Raw genomic sequence first — 22,417 nt, forward strand, 5'->3', positions numbered from 1 at the left:
TTGAACAATATGGGGCATATGACAGCGTTCAATTGTGATTGAAATATGATTTACATTTTTTTTAAGTCATGATGTTTTAAAATTTATTACATCAAAATTTGTGTTACTGTCATACATTGCACTGGCCTCCTTTGAGATAAGCGATGAGTATTAATTTCTAAGCGTGTCGAAAAAACGAAAACAAAAATAGGTGTACCGGTAGCGACATCTTATGTATGTTAGTCCACTTACGCATTTGGTTTGAAACTTAGGTTGGTATTCACTCACACGTGTTGAGCTCCAGCTCGAACTCTGTTCTCTGTGATAAAATGCTATTCTGGTATGGATACGTTTAGTTGGGGATTGAAGCCCCAGTTGTTTTTCTACTTCGCTTTCGTTCCTGGAAAAGTTCAGTTCATGAAAGGGAAACAGAACTGCAAATGGATTCCTAAATATATTTTTTTTCGGGGCTCGCCTCGGCATTTTGAGAGCCACAATTTATTATTGCCACAATGTCTAGAACCTTAACGAGCACCCAGTCTATTGTCGTCGACGTCGTCGTCACCGGAATCAGCCAGGATTTTCCCATTCACAAAAGGCGTGCCGAAGATATTAATCTTCTTTGAGTTGTCACCGGAACACGGCGTTGAAACTGTATATACAAACGTCTTTAGGTAAAGTCAAGCAATAACAATGAGAATTGAGGTTGAATAACAACAACCATCATCAAACCCAGCAGGGCATTATTGAGGCATTTGAAAGCGCCCATATAAATTGCAAACCATGGCCCATCCCCAAGAAGATCATTAAAGCTCAGATTTGCATACGCATAACCTCACCTGAATGAACGATATGCAAGCCTAATAAAAGATTAATACCAGAAACGCACAAAATCATGACTGTGTTGGTTCGTGTTTGTATAAATGTACATACACATTCAAACATGAACGTCCATATGGGTTGAATCAACGTCCGAGTGCAACAGTATTGAGGCACGAGCAGGATGCCATTTCCGGCCTTGGAACCATGATTTATTCATGGTCATCAACCGTTGCTGGAAGGTTTGCTTGTTGAGCTTCAATGGTTCACACAATTCCCGTTTGAAGGGAAACATTATGGTAGGTATCGTTTGATGGTACGGTTTATAATTTCATTTGCGCTTTATTTTAACATGCTTTTGAGCTGAACGTTGACGGCTGGCATAAAATCCACCGAATTGATTAATCACGAACAGCGAAAAAAATCATTATAATATTGCTTGTTTTGCTGACCGGGATCAATTCAACGATATTTGTGTTTTTCAATTAAATGAGGCATGCATATTTTACCATTGATTTATTTGGCTCGTTATGTTTACATGGAACATTTTTGTAACGATATCATCATACATTTTTTTTTAATTGAATATCAACTCAGGTAAGCTGAATTTTTGTTAAACAATGTTCTTGTATTTTGGTTTATCCAAACTTTCCGCATCAAAATGAAAAAATTGAAATTTTTAACGAACACAAAGATTTTCTACCATGAAAATTCCATTCCAAGATCCATCGGGTTGCAATCGAGCTACGCGAGAGGGTGGTTGCAGATTTGAAAAAAAGCTTAAAACACAAAATAATATCAGACGTTATCGGACGTTATACCCAAGCAACTAATAGTTACCTATTCACATAAAAAAAAAAGGTTTTGCAAGTTACATATTGACTGACAAAGAGAAACAATTGCCCAATTCCCTTCTGTGCACTACGTGTACTCGTTAATGAACTTAAAAGTTGCGAAAATGCTTTATAAGTACGATGTAAAGGACCTATGTTACAAAATGGGCACAAAAGTAGGGGGAAAGTTCATGGCTGATACGCGCCACTCGTGTTTTGAAGAATCTGTAACATTTTAAGCCTTAATTCCAATGTAAATTTTAAAACATTTTCAATAAGCAGAGAAAACGAATAAGACAATATTTTCTAACACATCGATAGAGAAGGATCTAAACTATGACTTTATGCTACAAATCATACTTAACTCGCTAAGGTATGCTTTTTATTGGTATATTTTACCACGGTCAATGCGCTCGTTATAACACGCCAATCTTAATATGCTGAAAAAAGCATTAATTTTCAAAACGGCCAATTTTCATTGAAAATGAACAAAAAGTCCAAAGCCATATTTTGAGCGTTAATGCAACCCAAAAAATCTACTTTTCATTTTATTTTTATTTTGATAAGTCCATTTTGATATTGTTTTCAGTCAAAGTGTCTGGAAGTATTGGTGTGTTTTCGGTCTTCGTCTGCTTTCGGGTGTGTTCGGCTGCTAGGCGCGTATTGAATACACAGCGGCGCGTATTTGCAACACAGTTTTGTTCTGTGGCTTTTAATATGGTTATTGAAAATCAACTTTTGAAGCAACTTAAGCAATTGGAGCAATAAAAAATCATAGGCATTTGTAGGAAAGTCTTTTCTTCAACGATTACACCCATTTTTAACTCAATTTGTACGTTGAATACATAGCAAATCAGTGATTCGCTTAGGGCGTGCATAATAGGGCATGTTCCCCTACTCTAAACGGGATTTACTATGTCACAAAAGTGTATTGAAGTTTTTTTTTCCTCGCTGGCTGGCTTTCTGATTGTGCAGGTATGCTACGCGATCATATCACTACTTCAAGTTTTAGTTTCAGCTAGAACAACATCTAAGCGTGGCCTTGTGGTAGCGTGTTCGATTGTCACCACGAAGGTCGGGTTTCAATCCCGAAACCGGACAAGTTTTTTCTCCAATAAGTAGGTAATTGGATTATTTGAGTTAGTATTCTGATGTGTGATGTAGGAAAAAGCAATTGAGCAGCAAATTGATCAAATCTCGGTAAACCGCAATATTTCGATTTTGGAATACGATGCGCGACATTATGGTGGGTACCATGTATTGAATATAGTAAATAATCAAGTAAAGGTGATATAAACTGATGTCTAGGGTAATGTTGCCAGAATCGCTTTTATCAGAATTTGCCCGGATATTCAATAAAAAACTAGGGGAACAGTTTGACCGGATCCAGTAGTCGTCCGGATTTAATTGAAAAAAGCTCGGATTTTGTCCAGATTTATTCTCCTTATTAGGCAAATCAAAGAAAAAAATAGGAAATTGTGTTGTATAATAATTTTATTTATGCCTTCAAAACGAATTTTTTAAGCAAGTTTTTTAAGATTATTCACGAAAGGTTTTTGGAAGCCCAAAATAAAATTTAAAATTTGTCGATAAGTTTTGATAAAAAAATGTTCTAAATTTTTTGTTGGGTAATTTCTGGGTTTTGACAAAAAAAACTTCTGGTACTGCCTGGATTTTTGGTTCTTGGTTTTGAAATCAAACTACCAAATTTTGACAGGTTTTTGTATGAAATTTCCCTAATTTTTGGAAGCTGAACTAAAAGGCCGCTGGAATAGGAGGTAATATAGACTTGTTTTGTAGCTTCTAGGTATCAATAAGGACTTGATTTTGAGCTGCATAGAACGTTCTTCAGCTCAATGATGAGACTGAGTAAGCTTTTTCGTACCTGTTTTATGGGTCTTTTGGTTGCTTGGGTGATAATGTTCTCGCTGCTTCAAACATTTCGCCATCTTCGGCAAAGTTGTAGACAGAGATTTTTCCAGTAAGCTTAATATATTGTAATAACATTTGAATTGCGGGAAACCAAGTTGTTCAAGAGAAACCAAATCATATCTATTTCATCTTTGTACCCGAAAATGAACAAATTTTCAAAGGTGGTGGAAAGTATTAGAGAAACATGAGATATCAAAGAAAGAATGAAAGAAACACAATTAACCAAAAGTTCCATAAAACATTCTCTTAAAAGCTTATTCAGCTCTGCTCAAGGGCTGTATAGCATTCTATTCAGCTAGAAGTTTAACTTCATATCCACACTTTCAAGTTCCATATCCAAAGCTGAGTAGAAGGCTATTCAGGCTTTGTATGAACTCAAAAAAAAAAAACAAAACAGAAAAGGACAAACATTTTTTTTAGTTATTTTGAAATCTTTCAACTACTAAACAAATCTGTTAATTTTATCTTTGATCGATGGCCATAAATGATGGTATACTGAAATCCAAAAGAGTTTAAAATAAAGTTCAACTTTTTCATTTCCTTATATTTACCAAATTCTTTTAAAATGATTCAATTCTTAGGTTTTGTGATTTCTGTGAACAAAATAAATTATTTCCAGCCTCTAAAGAATGGTTCCTATGGTTAATGAAGTTACTTCACATAACGCTTGGTTTCTTCATCCAGGAGCATTTTTCTTGGCATGGTTCCAAAGATTTTACCCATTTGAAACGTATGGTTTTGGCGGTTCACGATTCTTCCTGTTCCTGTGTTCCAGATATCTGCGTTCTCTGCTCCATATGTTTTTGACTATTTTTAATGTTTTTATGTTAAAACAATTGAAAAATTAAGAAAGACAATAAAAAAAATAAATATTTTATTATTCTTTTGGACGTAGTAGGAACTTCTAAAGAACTTCTAAAGAACTGCACAAGAATGAATAACAGAAAATCAGAGCTACGAATACACGAACTACGAAATAAACCCACACATAAATTAACTGTTTTGATAAAAAAGGTGACAAATTTTCTCTAAATGAATTTAATACTTACTCTAAAAACTGCTTCTTGCTTAGGGATATGAACCTGAGCCCTCCTGGTGAAAGCTGAGCACGTTACTTTTGGTACCATGAGCAATTCTTAAAGTTTCGATGTTCAGAAAATCAATTTAAACAAATCAAGGATTATCTTTTCTCGAAGTATGCTTTTAACTAAAAGATAAACAAACAATCACCGAATTAGATTCAGCAAGATTTGGAATTCAATTGATGTGAGTATAATGTTTGATGTTATTTTTGTGGAATACTTAGCACCGCATTCTTTTTTCTACTTGTTTCAGCAGTTTAGAAAGAAAATTTTTTCAACTATCAAACCAAAAAGAGTAACGGGGGGACTAACCAAAAGAAAATGGAAAATTGAGTGAGGATTGAAAGAAAACTGAAAAAGAAGGCAATAAACAGAAAATCGTAAGTTTGCATAAAAATTTTTCTTTCCTCTGAGTGTCCATTATGTTTTATTATTTCCAGTAAACTTTTGAAGTTTCGGACGCATAAATTTAATCTTATAAAGCAGTTCAACTTATCGAAACGGTCCGTTGTCCTATGCGGAAAACCTATGTTTTCAACTCATAAGATAATCCGGTGCTTGGTCGCTATCCTGCTTGATTCGACCTTATTGTTGGAGTGATTTGCAAGATGAGTCTATCAATGAAATGATTAGGTATCACGATGCTCAAGTTGGAGGAGAAAAAGAACTCAAGGAATTCAATAAAATCTAAAAAACGACGTATGATTTGAGATTTGAAACATTAAATTGATATCTTCTGAATTTATTAATAAAAACGATTTCTCTCAATGAAATGTTATTCGGTTTATCATTTATATTTGAAAATTAACTATTTTCTCAATTTTTAGCTTTCAGCTTCTATCTAAACTCATCTGGAGTTTAAAGTTTTATTCCTCTATAAATTTAATCTTATATATGACTCCTATGAGAGAGTAGTAATAAGGCTGTAATAATAACTTCGCAAAGGAAAAATAAAGTCGGATTGTCAAGGAGGAGATGTGTTTTTTCGTTTCGGGTAATATTGCTTAATTTTAAAACAATGTAAAATGTATTTTTAAAACAATCTTGAAGATTTATGTCACCTTTCCATTTTTATCAAAACAGTTAATTTATGTGTTTTTTTTTATTAAAATACCGAATTGCGCGATATAATTTGACAAAAATGAGTTTGCAAGAATATACTTTTAATAAGTATATTCTTGAAAACTCATTATTGTCAAATCATCTAAGTTTAACAGATTCTTAAAAAGAAGCTTCTTTGAAAAAAAAACACCTCGTTACCTAACACCAGAAATTACTCATCAAAAATAAAAATAAATTGAAAAAAAACTTTTTATCAAAATTCATCGACAAATTTTTAATTAAAAATTTTTCATAGTCATTTGTGCAAAACTTGCTTAAAAAAATTTGTCTTGGAGGAATCAATCAAAAATTTTCAAACGGAATTTGTTATTTTTTCATAGATTTGTCAAATAAACTGAATAAATCTCGGCAAAATCCGGGCATTTTCAATGAAAGTTGGGCAAACGGGTCGGGCCAAGCTGTTCCCAAATTTTGAATTAAATATCTGGGCAATCTGATATCGTTTATCAAGGATGATGTGATTTGAAAAGCGCTACTGACATAAAAACTCGAGATTTGGGTGTAGCTTTTTCTAGAACACTTGCAACATTGATTCTCGTCCTCTAGGCATCGAGATTTTCTACTGAAAAGTTCGCACGGCACTGTCAGAATCAAACTATTTTTACACAAAATATTTCTTTAGTTCCATTGATTAAAGATTTTTTTACACAGTTGCTTGTAGGAACTGTAACAATAGACTGAATCGATTAAAGGTCATTTTTTGATTTCTCAAACCCTGGGGTCTGAAAAGTTTCGCTTTGGTTCAAAACTCATTCATGATTTTTTTGCAGAATTTTTCATTAACGTTTACATGAGTTAATTTGAACATTTAGATTGTATGGGAAGATTGAATATTTTGCTCTGAAAAATAAAAATCATTTTTGTTACTTTTGTGGAACCAGATAATCTTTCATTTTTCGAGTAGCCTAAGCAGACAATTAGGAGCTTTCAGTTAAAAGTAGGGTAAGCGACGCTCTTATCTAAGAAGCTTTTCTTTTGCTGTTATTTGCTCTTCTTAGAGGTGTGTTCGAAAAAAATGCAACACTTTAATTTGTTACTAATTTTTGAATGCATGGATGGAAGTTGAATAAACTTTGTTTTTAGCTGTTAGATAATGTAATGTGTACATTAGACAGAGTCGGTTTGGGTTATTTTTGAATTTCTCAAACCCTGGAGTCTAAAATGCTTAGAAGAAGAATGTATTGTTTATCAATGCGAAAAGGCATATCCCCATTCAACAACTAATAACTTTTTTGTCTAATTAGATACAAGGTTAAAGTCCTGAACAAAATTGTTCAGCGGAAAATTTCCTTTGGGAATTTTATAAATTGGCACAAACACTGTCAGCTGGCTTGGTTCCACAGAAGAAACAAAAATGATGTTGATTTTTCAGTACAAAATATTCTTTTTTCCCATACAAACCTAAAAGTTCAAATTTACCCAAGTTAACGTTACTAAAAAAAAAATAATAATAATAACATTACTTAAAAATTCTACAAAAATCATGGATGAGCTATGGACCAAGACGAAGCTTTTAAGACCCCAGGGTTTGAGAAATTCAAAAATGACCCCAAATCGACTCAGTCTAGTGCACATGTGCGAAGTTTTCGGACGCTCTGTCAAGTGGTTTTTAAGGTTGAATGAAAAAGTTAATCGACTTTAATTTTTGGGCATCACGTTCGCCATCTATAGTGTATACTATGAACCACCCTTTTTCGAATCAAGACTATTTTTGAAAACGGTTTCCGTTTCCTAAAGCTCTTCCTTCTAAATTACACAAAATTTTATGTTCGGTCAAATTTATGACAAATATAGCCGATTGTCTTTCTTCGGCACAAAAATGACATATTTGATTTTTTATCACTTCACCGCAGATATCACGTAATGGCACGATTTGAGATCCAACTAAAATAAAGATTCAACTTTTTAAAAAATTTTTGAGTGCTTTGCAGAAAAAAACAGTCGTGTTTGGAAGCAGTTTTCTTTGTATATTCATCAATTCGTCGTTTCAATCAATGCAAGGTCTTGCACGATGGTGTCTTGTCCGAACCAATCCCGGTAACTGCTGGAGTGAGACAAGGATGTATCTTATCACCGCTACTTTTCCTCATCGTAATGGATGAGATTCTGACTGGATCGATCGACTGTGCACCGAACCGAGGATTGCCGTGGAATCCTTTAACAATGGAGCAACTGAACGACCTTGACCTGGCTGACGATATTGTTTTGCTCGCCCAAACACAACCGGACATGCAGAGCAAACTCGACGACCTCACCGAAAGTTCCAAGGCAGCTGGTCTCAAAGTCAATGTCGGAAAGACCAAGTCAATGGAGATCAATACAGGAAATCCCTCCAGTTTCATGGTAGCTGGGCAACAAGTTGAGAAAGTGGAGTGCTTCCAGTATCTTGGTAGCCAGATAACGCCTGATGGTGGTACCAGGAAAGACATCGAAACCCGGATCAGAAAGGCCCGATTTGCGTTTGCGAGTCTCCGAAACATCTGGCGATCACGTCAGATCTCTCTACGAACAAAAATCCGAATCTTCAACTCAAACGTCAAATCCGTATTGCTGTACGGGTGCGAAACTTGGTGCACATATGCGGTGACGACGCGAAAACTGCAAGTATTTGTAAACCGCTGCCTGCGGAACATCATCCGCGCTTGGTGGCCTGGCAACTGGATCTCGAATGAGGAACTACATCGCCGGTGTCATCAAAAGGCGCTAGAAATCGAGATTCGGGAACGTAAGTGGAGATGGATTGGGCACACGCTGCGAAGAGATGAAAACGAGATTTGCAGAGAGGCGCTAGATTGGAATCCAGAAGGTCATCGAAGAAGAGGCAGACCCAGAAATTCGTGGCGGCGAAGCCTAGCCGCTGAAATCCGAATTGTCGACGAGAATCTTGACTGGGACCAGGTGAAGACGCTGGCTCCGGATCGTCAACAGTGGAGGTCTTTTACCACGGCCCTATGCACCGGAGGATCGGCGCGGGATCATTAAGTAAGTAAGTATCGTTTCAATCGTTTTGAAATACGGATTGATTTGCAGCTTCCACAGATCGTCAGCCTTCTCAAGTAGGGGAGATAAGGGCATAACGACCACCCAGGGCATAATGAGCATTCCTTTTTTCTACATAAGTACGCATTTTCTTGAACAAATTTTCATAAGGACTTGTTTCGTACTACCTATAGTATTCATTTTTCACCAAAAAAGAAATATCCTTTTCATATTTACAGAAATATTAAATAATAACCAGCAAGGTTCTCAAGTGACGAAAATATTATAATTTTTGAGCACCACCAAATAAGCTTTTATGACCTTTAAACCATCTTGAACTAAAATGTACGCACTGCAACATGATCTACACATTGTTTCTCAATTTTCAAGATCATAAATTTTTTGGTTTTTAACTTTAATCAATTTTAAAACGTCTTTTTACTTTAATTTGTTCACTAGAGGCGAACAGAGCACTATCAATGAAGGCATAATGAGCATTTTCTGCCGAATAATCAAGCAGCGAATTCAATTCGATGAAGTCAACTGAATAATAGAGCTACAGCTTGACTAGTTTCGTCTGTCGATTTGGCCTATTGGTAAGGTGTCGGAGAGGTAATCAGTTGACTCGAGTTCGATTCCTGTTCGAGGGGATTTTTTTTTGCACGTTCCATTCATGATTGATTTTTTTTATTGTTACATTATACGGCTAATAGCATCAAAGCATCATCCATCAAACAAAACACCAGAAACATAATGTATCTGCATGTGTTCATTCTTTGAATTCTACAAACAAACCTAGATTGTTTTGTTATTGCTTTGTTTGATGAATCTACGCCTCACCGTTTAGTGCAATCATGATCATGAATGATAAATGAAAAAAAATCACCTCGACCAGGAATCGAACTCGAGCCTACTGATTACCTCTCCGACATCTAACCAATAGGCCAAATCGTTAGACGATACAAGTTAAGCTGTAGCTCTATTACTCAGTTGACTACATCGAGTCGAATTCGCTGCTGGATTCCCCGGCAGAAAACGCTCATTATGCCTTCATTAATGGTGCACATACTGCCTCGGGGGGTTTCTCATTATGCCTCTACAGTGACTGGTTTTCAGCTTTCGGCAAAAAATTTTAAAATGCATTTTTAAACGTTTTTATCTACTTTTTCAAGTTTCATCCAATTAGGCTATAGACTATTTCAGTGTCTGAACACGAAACAATGATGTTATTCACATATTACAGCTGTTCTCTATGGTTAAATAAGCGTTTTCCTTAAGGTGGCCATTATGCCCCCATCTCCCCTACAAAGTATCAAATTTTTCTATTTTTCTTCTTGTTTAACTCAGAAATGTTCAAGCGAAACTTGACAACGAAAAGATTCTGGCTGGAAACCTGCCAGGTGCCCGCTAAAGAGTTCGTTTAGCCGTCTATTATGAAATGTTTGGGCTATTTGCTCAAATATTTTGCCCACGATTTGACCACCCCATTTGGATAATTTTACCGAAGGGCAGCTGTTTCACCTTGTAGAAATTAATTTAGCCTGTCTATTTGTCAGCTAGATGAATTAATCCGAACAAAATATCTTTTTCATCACTTTACTTATTTATAAATAATATAAATAATAAAAATAATATTTTCGAATTCACTTGATAAAATACTCCTCAACTCCATGGAATCGATCATCTTCACTTTTTTTTGAATTTTTTTTCACCGTTAGATCCTCCAGGACTCCTTAAACGATTTTCTTCATGAATATTAATCGAATAGTTAATATCCACCTGATTTTGGGTCTCCAACTGGGATTCTCCTGGATTTTTCTCGATCCTGCCCAAAAAATTTGAATACTGTTGGGGTGGGATTACCTTGCCTGGTATCTGGTGGATTGCTGGACTGTATGGATGCCTTCTCAATGGGGTCCTGTGCCTTGGAATTGGTGCCTGGAGATTGGTTCCTCGATGTTGGTTGGGTTGAGCCTTTCTCAACTGTTTATTTCCCAATTTTAGGACGTTCCGGACAAAACAAATTAACGCGACGACTTATAAAAAACACGACACTAATAATTACACATTTATTCAAAACAAACTACATAATATATTTAAACTTTAACGATAAACGGGAATGGTTTTGACGAGTGTTTAGGGCAAGTGATAGCACACGAATGGTGAAATTATATAATGCAAAATGGTGCTAACGAGTTACTTTCTTCAAAGCCCGAAAAGTACGTAGGTGCATTCTTCAAAGTGGGGTAGTTGGGTGGTGGGTGGATGGTAAATTTACTGTCTCTCTCTCGCTGTCATCTGTGGCTGTCGGTTGTAGTGGTGTGGTTCCAGTGTGGTGCGGATTCCGTCCATAGCGTTCAGCTGATTGGCCGTGAGGGGTAAGTGGATGCCTTTCTGGTGTTCTCATCGTAATAGACATCTTCGCCCGCGCTGAAATTGCCAGAATTTCTGAAACGAAATAAGAAAAGACCCTTCCGAACACACATGATCACTCAATCAACCTTCGAGGTGCCTTATTGTCGTCGGTGGTTTCGCTGTCCAGTGGCTGACATTCCGACGGTAGCAAACAGAGTTTTTCGACGGGCCGCTTCAGAACTCCGCTAGATGTCTTCAGTGTAACTACTCTGACGACTCCATCTTCTCCCGGATGCAGCTGCTAGATACGACCTAATCTCCAACGCATCGGAGGTGTATTCTCATTTTTCAAAACGACGAGTTGACCGACCTTGATCTCTACAGCACGTTTCCAGCGTTTGAATCTTCCTTGAAGTTGTGATAGGTACTCATTATGCCACCGTGCCCAAAAAAAATGTAGTTTCTGCTGCATAAGTTGATATTGTTTCAGTTGTCCTGGTTTTTTCTCGGTGAAATCTCGATCTGGTAGTTGTTGAAGCGGTCTTCCAGCTATGAAATGACCAGGAGTTAACGGCTCCAGATCGTTGGGGTCTTCCGACAATGGGGTAATCGGCCTTGAATTTAAACATGCCTCCACTTGTATTAGCAGCGTGTTGAAGTCTTCGTACGAAACCGCGTTGTCTCCTAGGACCTTCAGGAGATGTATCTTGGCAGACTTCACAGCAGCTTCCCATAAACCTCCGAAATGGGGAGCGGCAGGAGGGTTAAAGTGCCATTGGATCCCATGTTCAGCACATTCCTTAGTGATCTGCTGGTGATGCTGCCGGTCTCGAAGTTTCGCTAATAATTCCTTCAGCTGGTTCCGTGCGCCGACGAAATTAGTACCATTATCGGAAAACAAATCGGTAGGTATTGAGCGTCTTCCAATGAATCTACGCAGAGCCTGAAGAAATTTCTCCGTCGACAAATCGGACACCAATTCTAGATGAATCGCCTTTGTACAGAGACATATGAAGAGGGCTACATAAGCCTTAAGTGGCGCTCGACGTGGTCCCTGGCGAATGTATACAGGCCCGAAATAGTCAATTCCAGTTCGTGCGAACGGCGGTGCTGCGGTTACACGGGCTCTTGGAAGTTCTCCCATAAACTGCTCGATGGCCTTCGGTTTCGTTCTGTGGCAGCGTAAACACTGATGGACAATATGACGAACGTAGCTGCGTCCTCCAAGAGGCCAGTAGTGGAGCCTGACATTACTCAGAAGAAGTTGCGGTGCTGCATGTAGTAACCGCTTATGATATGCTTCTAGTAGAAGCTTGGTGAAGTGGTGACGCACTGGAAGTGCTATGGGGTGTCTTGCTCCTTCAGGTATTTGTGCATATTTTAGTCTTCCTCCAAGACGAATAAGGTTATCGGATTCTAGAATTGGATTAAAGTAACGCATAGGAGAACCTCGATGAACTTCTTCACCCTTAGAAAGTTGTTTCCATTCTTCACTAAACGCTGATTGTTGAATTAAACGGATTATAGTGTATTCAGCTTCCTTCAGCTCGGGAGTAGTTAAAAATCCAGTCGGTGTGGGTTCAAGTTTCCGAAAATGTTTAATAAGCCGCATCCAATACGCTGTTTTTCGAATCAGACCCGAAAACGAGGAGAATTTTTCCACATACCAATCGATAAATCTCTGATTCTCTGTTGTCGCTACATTCGCTGCCTTTCGTTTCAATTCGCTGGTGACTGCCTCTGTTTCCATCCGTATAGGTTGTACTGGCCAACTCGATGTCTCCTGCTTTAACCATGGTGGGCCTTCCCACCACAGGCTGGTGGATTCGATCTGCTCTGGTAATAAACCACGAGAGACCAAGTCTGCTGGATTTTGTTCCCCTGGGACGTGCCTCCACGATTGATTCTCGGTGATTGTTTGGATTTTGGAGACGCGATTAGCAACATATGTTGACCACGTTGTTGGAAGAGATTTTAGCCATCGCAAGACGTTCGCTTTCCTCGGTACTTCTAGCAACAGCCGTAGTTTTGGTAGAGGACCAAACTGGAGGCAGTTATCCCGCGAGAGCCTTACTAGACTCTGGCTCTGAATGTAACTTGATGGCTGAACATCTATGTCAAAAACTCGGAATAAAAAGAAGGCATTCAAACTTATCGGTAATTGGAATTGGACAGGCCAACACTCGAATCAAACATCAGGTCACTGCAACCGTCAAGTCGCGGAACTGTCAGTACAAACAACAAATGGATTTCTTGGTTATGGCAAAGGTTACCGCGGATTTACCAACAACAGATATCAACATTTCAACCTGGAGATTACCCGAAGGAATCAAACTGGCTGATTCCGAATTTTTCGCTTCGAAATCCATTGATCTTATCCTTGGCATCCAACACTTCTTCGAATTCTTCCAATCTGGTCAACGAATTGCGTTAGGAAATGGGCTACCGGTCATCACTGAATCCGTATTTGGATGGATAATATCTGGAGTGACAGAAAACAGGCAACAAATATCGAAAACTATCTGCAACACTGCAAGTTCAATGGATCTGGACGAATACCTAACCCGGTTTTGGACATGCGAAGAGATGGGGTCTGTTCGCAATTATTCGCCAGAAGAAGCCCTATGTTAGGAGCAGTTTGCAAGCACGGTCCGCAGAGAAGAAGACGGGCGATACACAGTTTCATTACCAAAGGATGGAGACGCAACGTCTCGACTGGGCGAGTCGAGAAAAATGGCTGTATCCATAGGTCGCTGGTTCAATCCGGCTCGAAGGACCAAATGTTGAGGTGGGATTACCTTGCCTGGTATCTGGTGGATTGCTGGACTGTATGGATGCCTTCTCAATGGGGTCCTGTGCCTTGGAATTGGTGCATGGAGATTGGTTCCTCGATGTTGGTTGGCACTGTTCCTGAAGTAGAAGTACCTGGATTGTCCGAAGTATGTCTTATCGCTCCTGAGGTGGATGGTGTTGGTGCGTCTGGCCGAAAACAAATCAACGTGTGATGTTTTCCCTTACAGTTGTGACATACGTATTTAGAAGAACATTCCGAAGCCACATGTCCTCGCCGAAAGCAGTTTCTGCATAGAGAGTTCGTACGAATCATCTTATCTCTTTCCGAAACCGATAACCGTTTGAAAGACTGGCACATGAAGAGTGGGTGAAAATCAGAGCAGGCAACGCATCGACCTTTGGGAAATTGGGTCGCACTGTGGCTAGTGCGGATTCCGAGTGGTTTCCTGTTGTACTCGGGTCGTCCTTCGGAGACCTTGCTAGGTAGTGAGCCGAGAACAGAGATCCTTTTTTGAATGAACTGCGTTAAATCCGAGATTTTATCCCGATCATTGCCGGCCGTGTGCTCTTCCCATGCGCGACGCGTTGTTGGGTCCAACCTAGTACATAAAATCTCCAGTAACAGCAAGTCCTTGTACTCATCGGCATTCACAAGTTGATCAAGGGTTTGTACGACACGTTCGAAAGCTTCTAGTAAAGATTGCAGCTCCATTACGGATTCCTTGGTGACACCTGGGAGTTTCAGCAGTGCATTAACCTGCCTACGTTTCAGCAGCTTACTGTCGTTATACCGTTTCATTAAACATTCCCATGCGATTGAGTAATTTGCACTGGTTATAGCGAGAGGGTCGACCAACTTCTTAGCCTCTCCAGCTAAACAGCCCTTGAGATAGTGAAACTTCTCAATATCTGGTAAGTCCGCCTTCGTATGTATTAACGACATGTAAAGATCCCGGAAACTAAGCCATTCATCCACATTTCCATCAAACTGCTGAAGTTTTATTTGAGGAAGCTTCACGTGTTCAACTGTTGGTTGCAAAGAGGAATCCATCATTCTTGTAGACTGGTGAACGGTAGAAGACTCTTGCTCAATCTCCTTGACTCGTTCAAGCATGGCAGCCTTCGCATCGTAGTAGGTTTCTCCAAAATCGATACGAATTTGCGACGGTGATGTGTTTGGCATTGTTACGTACTCCTCATGGGTTTCGATTTCAAGCAGTGTTTCATTAACCTTCTCCCACAATTCGTCTATTTTCGCCAACCGCACCTGGATTTTCTCAACCGAAGTCACCTCAGCAAGAGTGCTCGAAAACGCTGTAATCGTCTTGAACATCTCAAGTTGCGCCCGAAGTTTCGTTTGTAGATTCTTCACCGACGCCCCCTTGGTAGATGAAGTAGTAGCTGGCATGGTAGTTGAACTTATTCACCGGTCACAGATTGAATGATTGACAGAACAGGATATGTGGGTGTAAGTAATTGAATGTTGTCTAGCTTCGGCTGTGAACATACACTGTAGAGCTCACTTACTTTTGAAAAAATTTAGCTGCGCAACCTCTACAGGTATGTTGAAGTTTCAGAAAACCAGGTAATTGATGACAAATGCAATTTCCACTCGGTTATCAATTGATTATGTTGTTGGCCACGTGCGTTGAAGGGAACGAGAATTGTTGGATGTAGAATTCCGCAAAATTTTGCTTCGGTAGGACATATACGTGTGTAATTTACCTGACCGAAAAAACTGTAGCGCAATTTAAATTTTATCATTCGCAGTTAAAAACTGCAATTCCAAAATTAAATTGATAATTCCTCAAATCGTACTTCTTACAGCCCCTCGGAAGCTCAATGATGGTTGATGATCATTAGGTTGACAGTGTGTTCATATAGGGAAACATAAACTTCAATGTAGTATCCGCGTTCGCTTCGACAGAACATATACTAAAAGTGTAGTGCCTAAATTTCACTTACTTTACAGAAAAACTCGTTGTTCTGCTGTCGAAGTTACGTCGCGATGTATTCGGAAATAGTATCGGTTGTGTTACGGGTGAAAATTACTAGAAAGGTGCCGAATCAGTGTATTTATTTCTATCGGCAATCTCCAGAAATTTTCCTCAATGGACCACACTGCGCGGTGATGTGTGTGACCTCTTCAACACTTTTTATGATCGGTGTATTAGTTATCCAAATGTTGATGATGCAACTCGGAAAGTGCATCCGAAGTTTGTTTACAAACAGGCGAAATAAAAACATGCGATGTAGGATCAAAATTTTCCAAACTACGGCTGGACGTATACTAGGTTCGTGTATTATTTACCTGACAAAACAGTACAAAGTACCCGCCAATAGGCTTTGACTGTTTTGGGTGATGATGGTGATGATCGTGATCAGAAAGTTGTCGGTTTGGTCAGGAATCAGCCGCCGAAAACCATTTGCCGTGGTAAGTTGTGTTCGAGATCCTCCTCAGCAAGCCGGAATGGTAGTGTGCAAATGATTAGGTGCTAAACGTGCAGTTTAGAATGCCCAAACGACGATAGCTGGTAATCTTATAAGAATTCCGTGCGATGTTTTCCTTGGCTGAGTGATGACCTCGATGGCGAAGATGTGTAGTGCTGAATCGTGATGAGTGTCGTGTTTTGTGATGGCGCCAAAAAATCGCTTGCCTTGCCTTTAGATGAAGCTTGCCTCGCTTCGATGGGCCCAGAAAGTGAAACTTGCTGGCCGAAATCCGGTTCGAAGTGACCAAATGTTGGGGTGGGATTACCTTGCCTGGTATCTGGTGGATTGCTGGACTGTATGGATGCCTTCTCAATGGGGTCCTGTGCCTTGGAATTGGTGCCTGGAGATTGGTTCCTCGATGTTGGTTGGGTTGAGCCTTTCTCAACTGTTTATTTCCCAATTTTAGGACGTTCCGGACAAAACAAATTAACGCGACGACTTATAAAAAACACGACACTAATAATTACACATTTATTCAAAACAAACTACATAATATATTTAAACTTTAACGATAAACGGGAATGGTTTTGACGAGTGTTTAGGGCAAGTGATAGCACACGAATGGTGAAATTATATAATGCAAAATGGTGCTAACGAGTTACTTTCTTCAAAGCCCGAAAAGTACGTAGGTGCATTCTTCAAAGTGGGGTAGTTGGGTGGTGGGTGGATGGTAAATTTACTGTCTCTCTCTCGCTGTCATCTGTGGCTGTCGGTTGTAGTGGTGTGGTTCCAGTGTGGTGCGGATTCCGTCCATAGCGTTCAGCTGATTGGCCGTGAGGGGTAAGTGGATGCCTTTCTGGTGTTCTCATCGTAATAGACAAATACCTTAGATTTTAGATACCCTACAAATTAAAGTCGTGTAGGTGATCGTGTCATTTAGTAGCGTTTAAAAATCGCAATTGTCGTCTGATGTTGAAAATCGTTTTGAGAAAAAAATAATAATCGCAATTGAGTTCCATGCTCAATCAGTGACTCAAAAATACTTCTCATCATGGAAAATTTCGTAGTTGAATAAGCACTTAACTAGAAATAATATAATAATTGTCAGATAAAAAAAAAGAAAAACAAATTAAAATTTTCTTTCCTTTACATTACCAATGAGTGGAATTTTATATTCTTTAAGGTCATACATTGGATTTATATCAAAGCTAAAAAAACATCATTTTTTGTTGAAAACTTTTTAGAGTAATCAACATTCATTTAACATAGCTGATAATATATTGAATCATATATTGTGTTTATCATCTGATCCATTTTTTGGCCAGAAAAACTGATTAAATTAAAGTCATGTTATGGTTTTTAAATAGTCAACCACCTGCTGCTGCCTACATGTGTTACATCGATGTCGTCAATATGATGGCAATGAAATGGATGACATGTGCAAGTGAAACAATTTTCGCGACCGGGTGATGCAATTCGCGCGCGATAGTATTAAAATAGAGAAAACGGGATGGATGGTGATGATGTTGATGATGTTGATGATGGTGCGAAATATCTATATGTAAAAAGTAGACCTGTTTCGTAAACATACCACGCAACAACAACACAGCACGATTAAAAACCCATAAATAGCTCCGGCCGTTCCAACAACCCAGGTTAAGCGGATGAATAAAATGACACCGAAAATGTTCTGTATACACGGCAAGTAGACACCGATCAGGGTGCCTGTTGATTTTTCGGGTTATTTTTCGGTTATTGTTTCGCGTTGTTGGTTAAATTTTCATTTTCGGGTCATAATATTCAACGAATTTCCCAGGACCAGGGGGTCAGGTCAATCGTGTGTCAGAGTTGGGTTCGTTAGTGGGTGGTGGGTGTTTTTTTTCGATTGATGGAGAGTTATTGTTGTCCAAGCACCAGGAGAGTCCACCAGGATCCACCAAGATTGCATTCCATGGTTAACCGTGGAAATTTGATCGGAAAAGAGAGACGGGGGAGGAAAATAAACAAAATGCGTTAGTATATCGATCGGGAGCCTAAAAATTCAATTTGAAAGAGCGATTCCAGGATTTGTTAATTGAACTGTGGCAAATTTATAAGCAACGGTGCGTAAAGATTCAAATTAAATGTTTTGGGGAACAAATATCTAAAATCCAGTCTATCGAATGTAATTGGGTCATTCCATGTCAAGTGTGCACAGCGAGAAAAAAAATCTTATCGAAAATTCGCCGAACTTGGCCGATAGACTTTCTGAGGCCTACAAAACAAATCCTCAATTTTTGAAAATGATCCGCCCACCTCTCGTTCCAGGACCCTCCGTTCTTTTTTACAAGATTTTGAAAAATTCATCATTTTTAAAATACAACATCTCTGGACTGAAACATCGTACCAAAATGACAAAATATGCGTTTTGTAGATTTTATTAAAATCTATCGATTGATGTTATTCATTACTCGAAAAAGTGACGTTTTAAACGTCAAAACACAGCTCTTAAAACAAAACGTTAATTTTCTCAAGGAAAGTATATTTTTTTCTTGAATTTTATGATTTCATTGTTTTCTTGAGAAAATTTTACGTAAGAACCAACCAAAATCCCAATATAATATTTCTCGTTTTCGAGATATGAAAGATTTAAGTTGGATTGTCTCACAATTATTTATTCGCAGCACTCAGTGATTTCACTAAACTGCATAAATCATCCAAATTTTTAGCCACATCTTCCTTTCTCGAACAGATTTTTTGTTTTCATGATTTGTTTTAAATTAAAACAAAATTTCAATTAACATTTTGAACGAAAGAAAAAAAAATCGTTTCATTGAATATCATAATTCCAAAAATAACTATATTTTTCTTTATATTTTTTCATTCCAACACTGCAAGTTAAATCATCTTAAAATTGTCTTTTAATTTTGCATACATTTTATATTTGAAATTTCGTTAACCTTGAACATACTTTCATTCCAATTTTTCCAATATCTAAAGAGATTGCGGCATTAAACGAACGAAATCTTCTTCATGGTGTAACAGGTTTTTCATGTTGAAACGGTAGTTGTATTGAGAAACTGCTCTATCAGAAAAATGAGCATTTTCTCCAATCCATTGAACTTGGTTTTGAGAAATTCTACACTGTAGAAGTAATATGCTCCAAGCAATTTGAGATGATCACGAAGTTTATTGCAACTACTTTTGAATCATCGGAGTACTACATCTCAAATGAGTGTAGCGTTGTCTGGTTGTTGTTGTAGTTAATTATCCACTGAACATCGCTCATGAAGTTCTTTTCCAATTGAACACGTTGCTTTTGCTCAGAAAACTCAAGACTGTTCCCGACTATTTAGAAGCTTAGCAATGTAAGTCATTTAAACAACTTCGTACTAATTTAGCTACAGGAAGCAACTGGATATTTCAACCGCAATCTTCGATTTGAGAAGTTGTATTCAAAACTACTAGCAAGTTGCAGCAAGCGAGTGCGTAGCAAGCAAATGCGGCCAAAATTCGTTCACAATGGTCAGTGAATCACTTTAAAAAAATCGCTATTGTTTAGTGCTCCCCTCGGTATCAACAAAAAAAAAATCTGCTGTGCTTAAGTTGTATAAATGTTATAAATATCAGTATCGCCATAATTTATTTAGGGATGAATAACACGAAAGTCTTAAAATCCCAGAAATACAAAAACAAATAAAGTCATAATTTATGAAAGTTTAGTATTCAACATATGTACGAGCAGATTCTCGAGATTTAAACATTATCTGTGAATAATTGATTTAAGATTTTAATCGCCGATATAATTGATAACATTATTTTAATGACATTCCTCACATTGATTCATCCGCACCATCCGCTGAGTAAGCACGAACTTAATGATTGAATACAGAGTTATAATGTATAAAATTATTACCCAACAGCAATACGAATTCAAACACAAAAGTGTTATTTTAATTTTTTAAGCATCTTTTTTTTACAAATGTTTGATGCTTATTATAATAGACCGTTTCAACATGATAAACCTGTTACACCTGAAGAAGATTTCGTTCGTTTCATGCCGCAATCTCTTTAGATATTGGAAATATTGGAATGAAAGTATGTTCAAGCTTACCGAAATTTCAAATATAAAATGTATGCAAAATTAAAAGACAATTTTAAGATGATTTAACTTGCAGTGTTGGAACAAAAAAATACAGAGTAAAATATAGTTATTTTTGGAATTATTATATTTCATAAAACGATTTATTTTCTTTCGTTCAAAATCATTCAAACAAATCATGAAAACAAAAAATCTGTTCAAGCAAGGAAGATGTGGCTAAAAATTTGGATGAATTATGCAGTTTAGTGAAATTACTGAGTGCTGCGAATAAATAATTGTGAGACAATCCAACTTAAATCTTTCATATCTCGAAAACGAGAAATATTATATTGGGATTTTGGTTGGTTCTTACGTAAAATTTTCTCAAGAAAACAATGAAATCATAAAATTCAAGAAAAAAATATACTTTCCTTGAGAAAATTAACGTTTTGTTTTTAGAGCTGTGTTTTGACGTTTAAAACGTCACTTTTTCGAGTAATGAATAACATCAATCAATAGATTTTAATAAAATCTACAAAACGCATATTTTGTCATTTTGGTATCATGTTTCAGTCCAGAGATGTTGTATTTTAAAAATGATGAATTTTTCAAAATCTTGTAAAAAAGAAGGGAGGGTCCTGGAACGAAAGGTGGGCGGATCATTCTCAAAAATTGAGGATTTATTTTGTAGGCCTCAGAAAGTCTATCGGCCAAGTTTGGCGAATTTTCGATAAGATTTTTTTTCTCGCTGTGCACACTTGACATGGAATGACCCAATTACATTGCGAAATACATTGACTACTTCAATGAAAATAATGTATTGACCACGAAATTTCATCAACATTTTTTAAGTCTATTTCTGAACTTTCTCATGGATTCGCTCTTTTTAAAATTTATTATTGGAGTTTGAGTACCCTTCACGAAACCCTTGGTATTGATTTAGTTTTCCAGATATTAGGATTCTTTACAAGAATAAAACGATGCTTAAACCAACCATTTTTTTAACATCATCCCAAGCATGCTTTTAATTTTTACTTAAATATACTTCCGGTTTTCCCCGTTAATTCAACTGAGGTTCAACTCCAAAATAAATAAACATGGTAACACATGTGTTTTTGCGATTCGAAACTTACCCATCCGGGCCGAGGCTGCCGCTGGTTTCGCATCCGGATCCGTTGGTGCGGGAATAGTATTCGAGTAGTTCGCCAGGGACGAGATGAGCGTTGTGATTTGGGGACGTTCTTGGATTTCTTCCTGCAAAGGGCGAGGGAGGAGAAAATGGGAAAAGTTAAATTATTTATTTGCACAGTTTTTCATGAGGACTTGGTACAACTGATGACGATAATGAGTTCTGGAAAGAACGTTTGGAAAGCTTTCGACGCCGGAAAAAAGTTCTATTTAGTGGGTGTTTGCAAATGAAATGGCAAGTTCTTAATCAAAATTTTGAAACGAATAGAAGCGATCAAATATTTTAGTTGATAGAAGCTCGTGTAAAATTAATATGAAAAACTTTTTAAATAAATTGAGTCAAGTCAACTCCAAATTTGTTCGAACGAATAACAATAACTTATCAAAGAAATGTTGTTTGCATTAATGACTCATACATAATGCATATGATATTTTTTTTAATCAAAAAGTGTTGGAACTGAAATAAATATTTCATTTTGTGTAAAACATGTGTTTTAAGTTATTTGAACAATATTGATTACGAATTTATGCATTCAAATATTTTTGAATTAAAACACCGATAATTTAAATCGATTTTTGCTTTAACATTTCCTATTATTTCATATCTGTAGTATAGTTGCTTTGTCTCCGTGCATCGAGAGAAACGGTCCTGATTGAAGGCTTATTTGATTACACCATTTCTCGACAAAGACTTTCAACATTATTAACTTTTCATGAAAAATCTTTTGAATTTTGATTGCAATGTAGGAATGATGATAACAACGTAAAATAGCTTTCTTTAAAAGATTTTTGTATAGCGCCTTGAAAGAATGAAACTTTAAAGATATAAGACTTTGAAAAAA

The 22,417-nt window shown here is 37.5% G+C and overlaps 1 protein-coding gene across 8 annotated transcripts in view; it reads right to left on the reverse strand.

Moving 5' to 3' along the window:
• Positions 1-22,417, reverse strand: part of LOC129748030 (solute carrier family 12 member 4) — a 780,735-nt gene that overhangs the window by 302,614 nt on the left and 455,704 nt on the right. For all 8 annotated transcript variants that reach the window (XM_055742491.1, XM_055742493.1, XM_055742490.1 and 5 more), the window contains 2 exons: positions 21,521-21,641; positions 17,919-18,052 (listed from right to left, as the gene is read on the reverse strand). In XM_055742491.1, the coding sequence (XP_055598466.1) occupies positions 17,919-18,052; positions 21,521-21,641 (255 nt within the window). The remainder of the gene's footprint in view (positions 1-17,918; positions 18,053-21,520; positions 21,642-22,417) is intronic.

The sequence above is a fragment of the Uranotaenia lowii genome, chromosome 2, assembly GCF_029784155.1.
Source record: "Uranotaenia lowii strain MFRU-FL chromosome 2, ASM2978415v1, whole genome shotgun sequence".
NCBI classification, from domain to species: Eukaryota; Metazoa; Arthropoda; class Insecta; order Diptera; family Culicidae; genus Uranotaenia; species Uranotaenia lowii.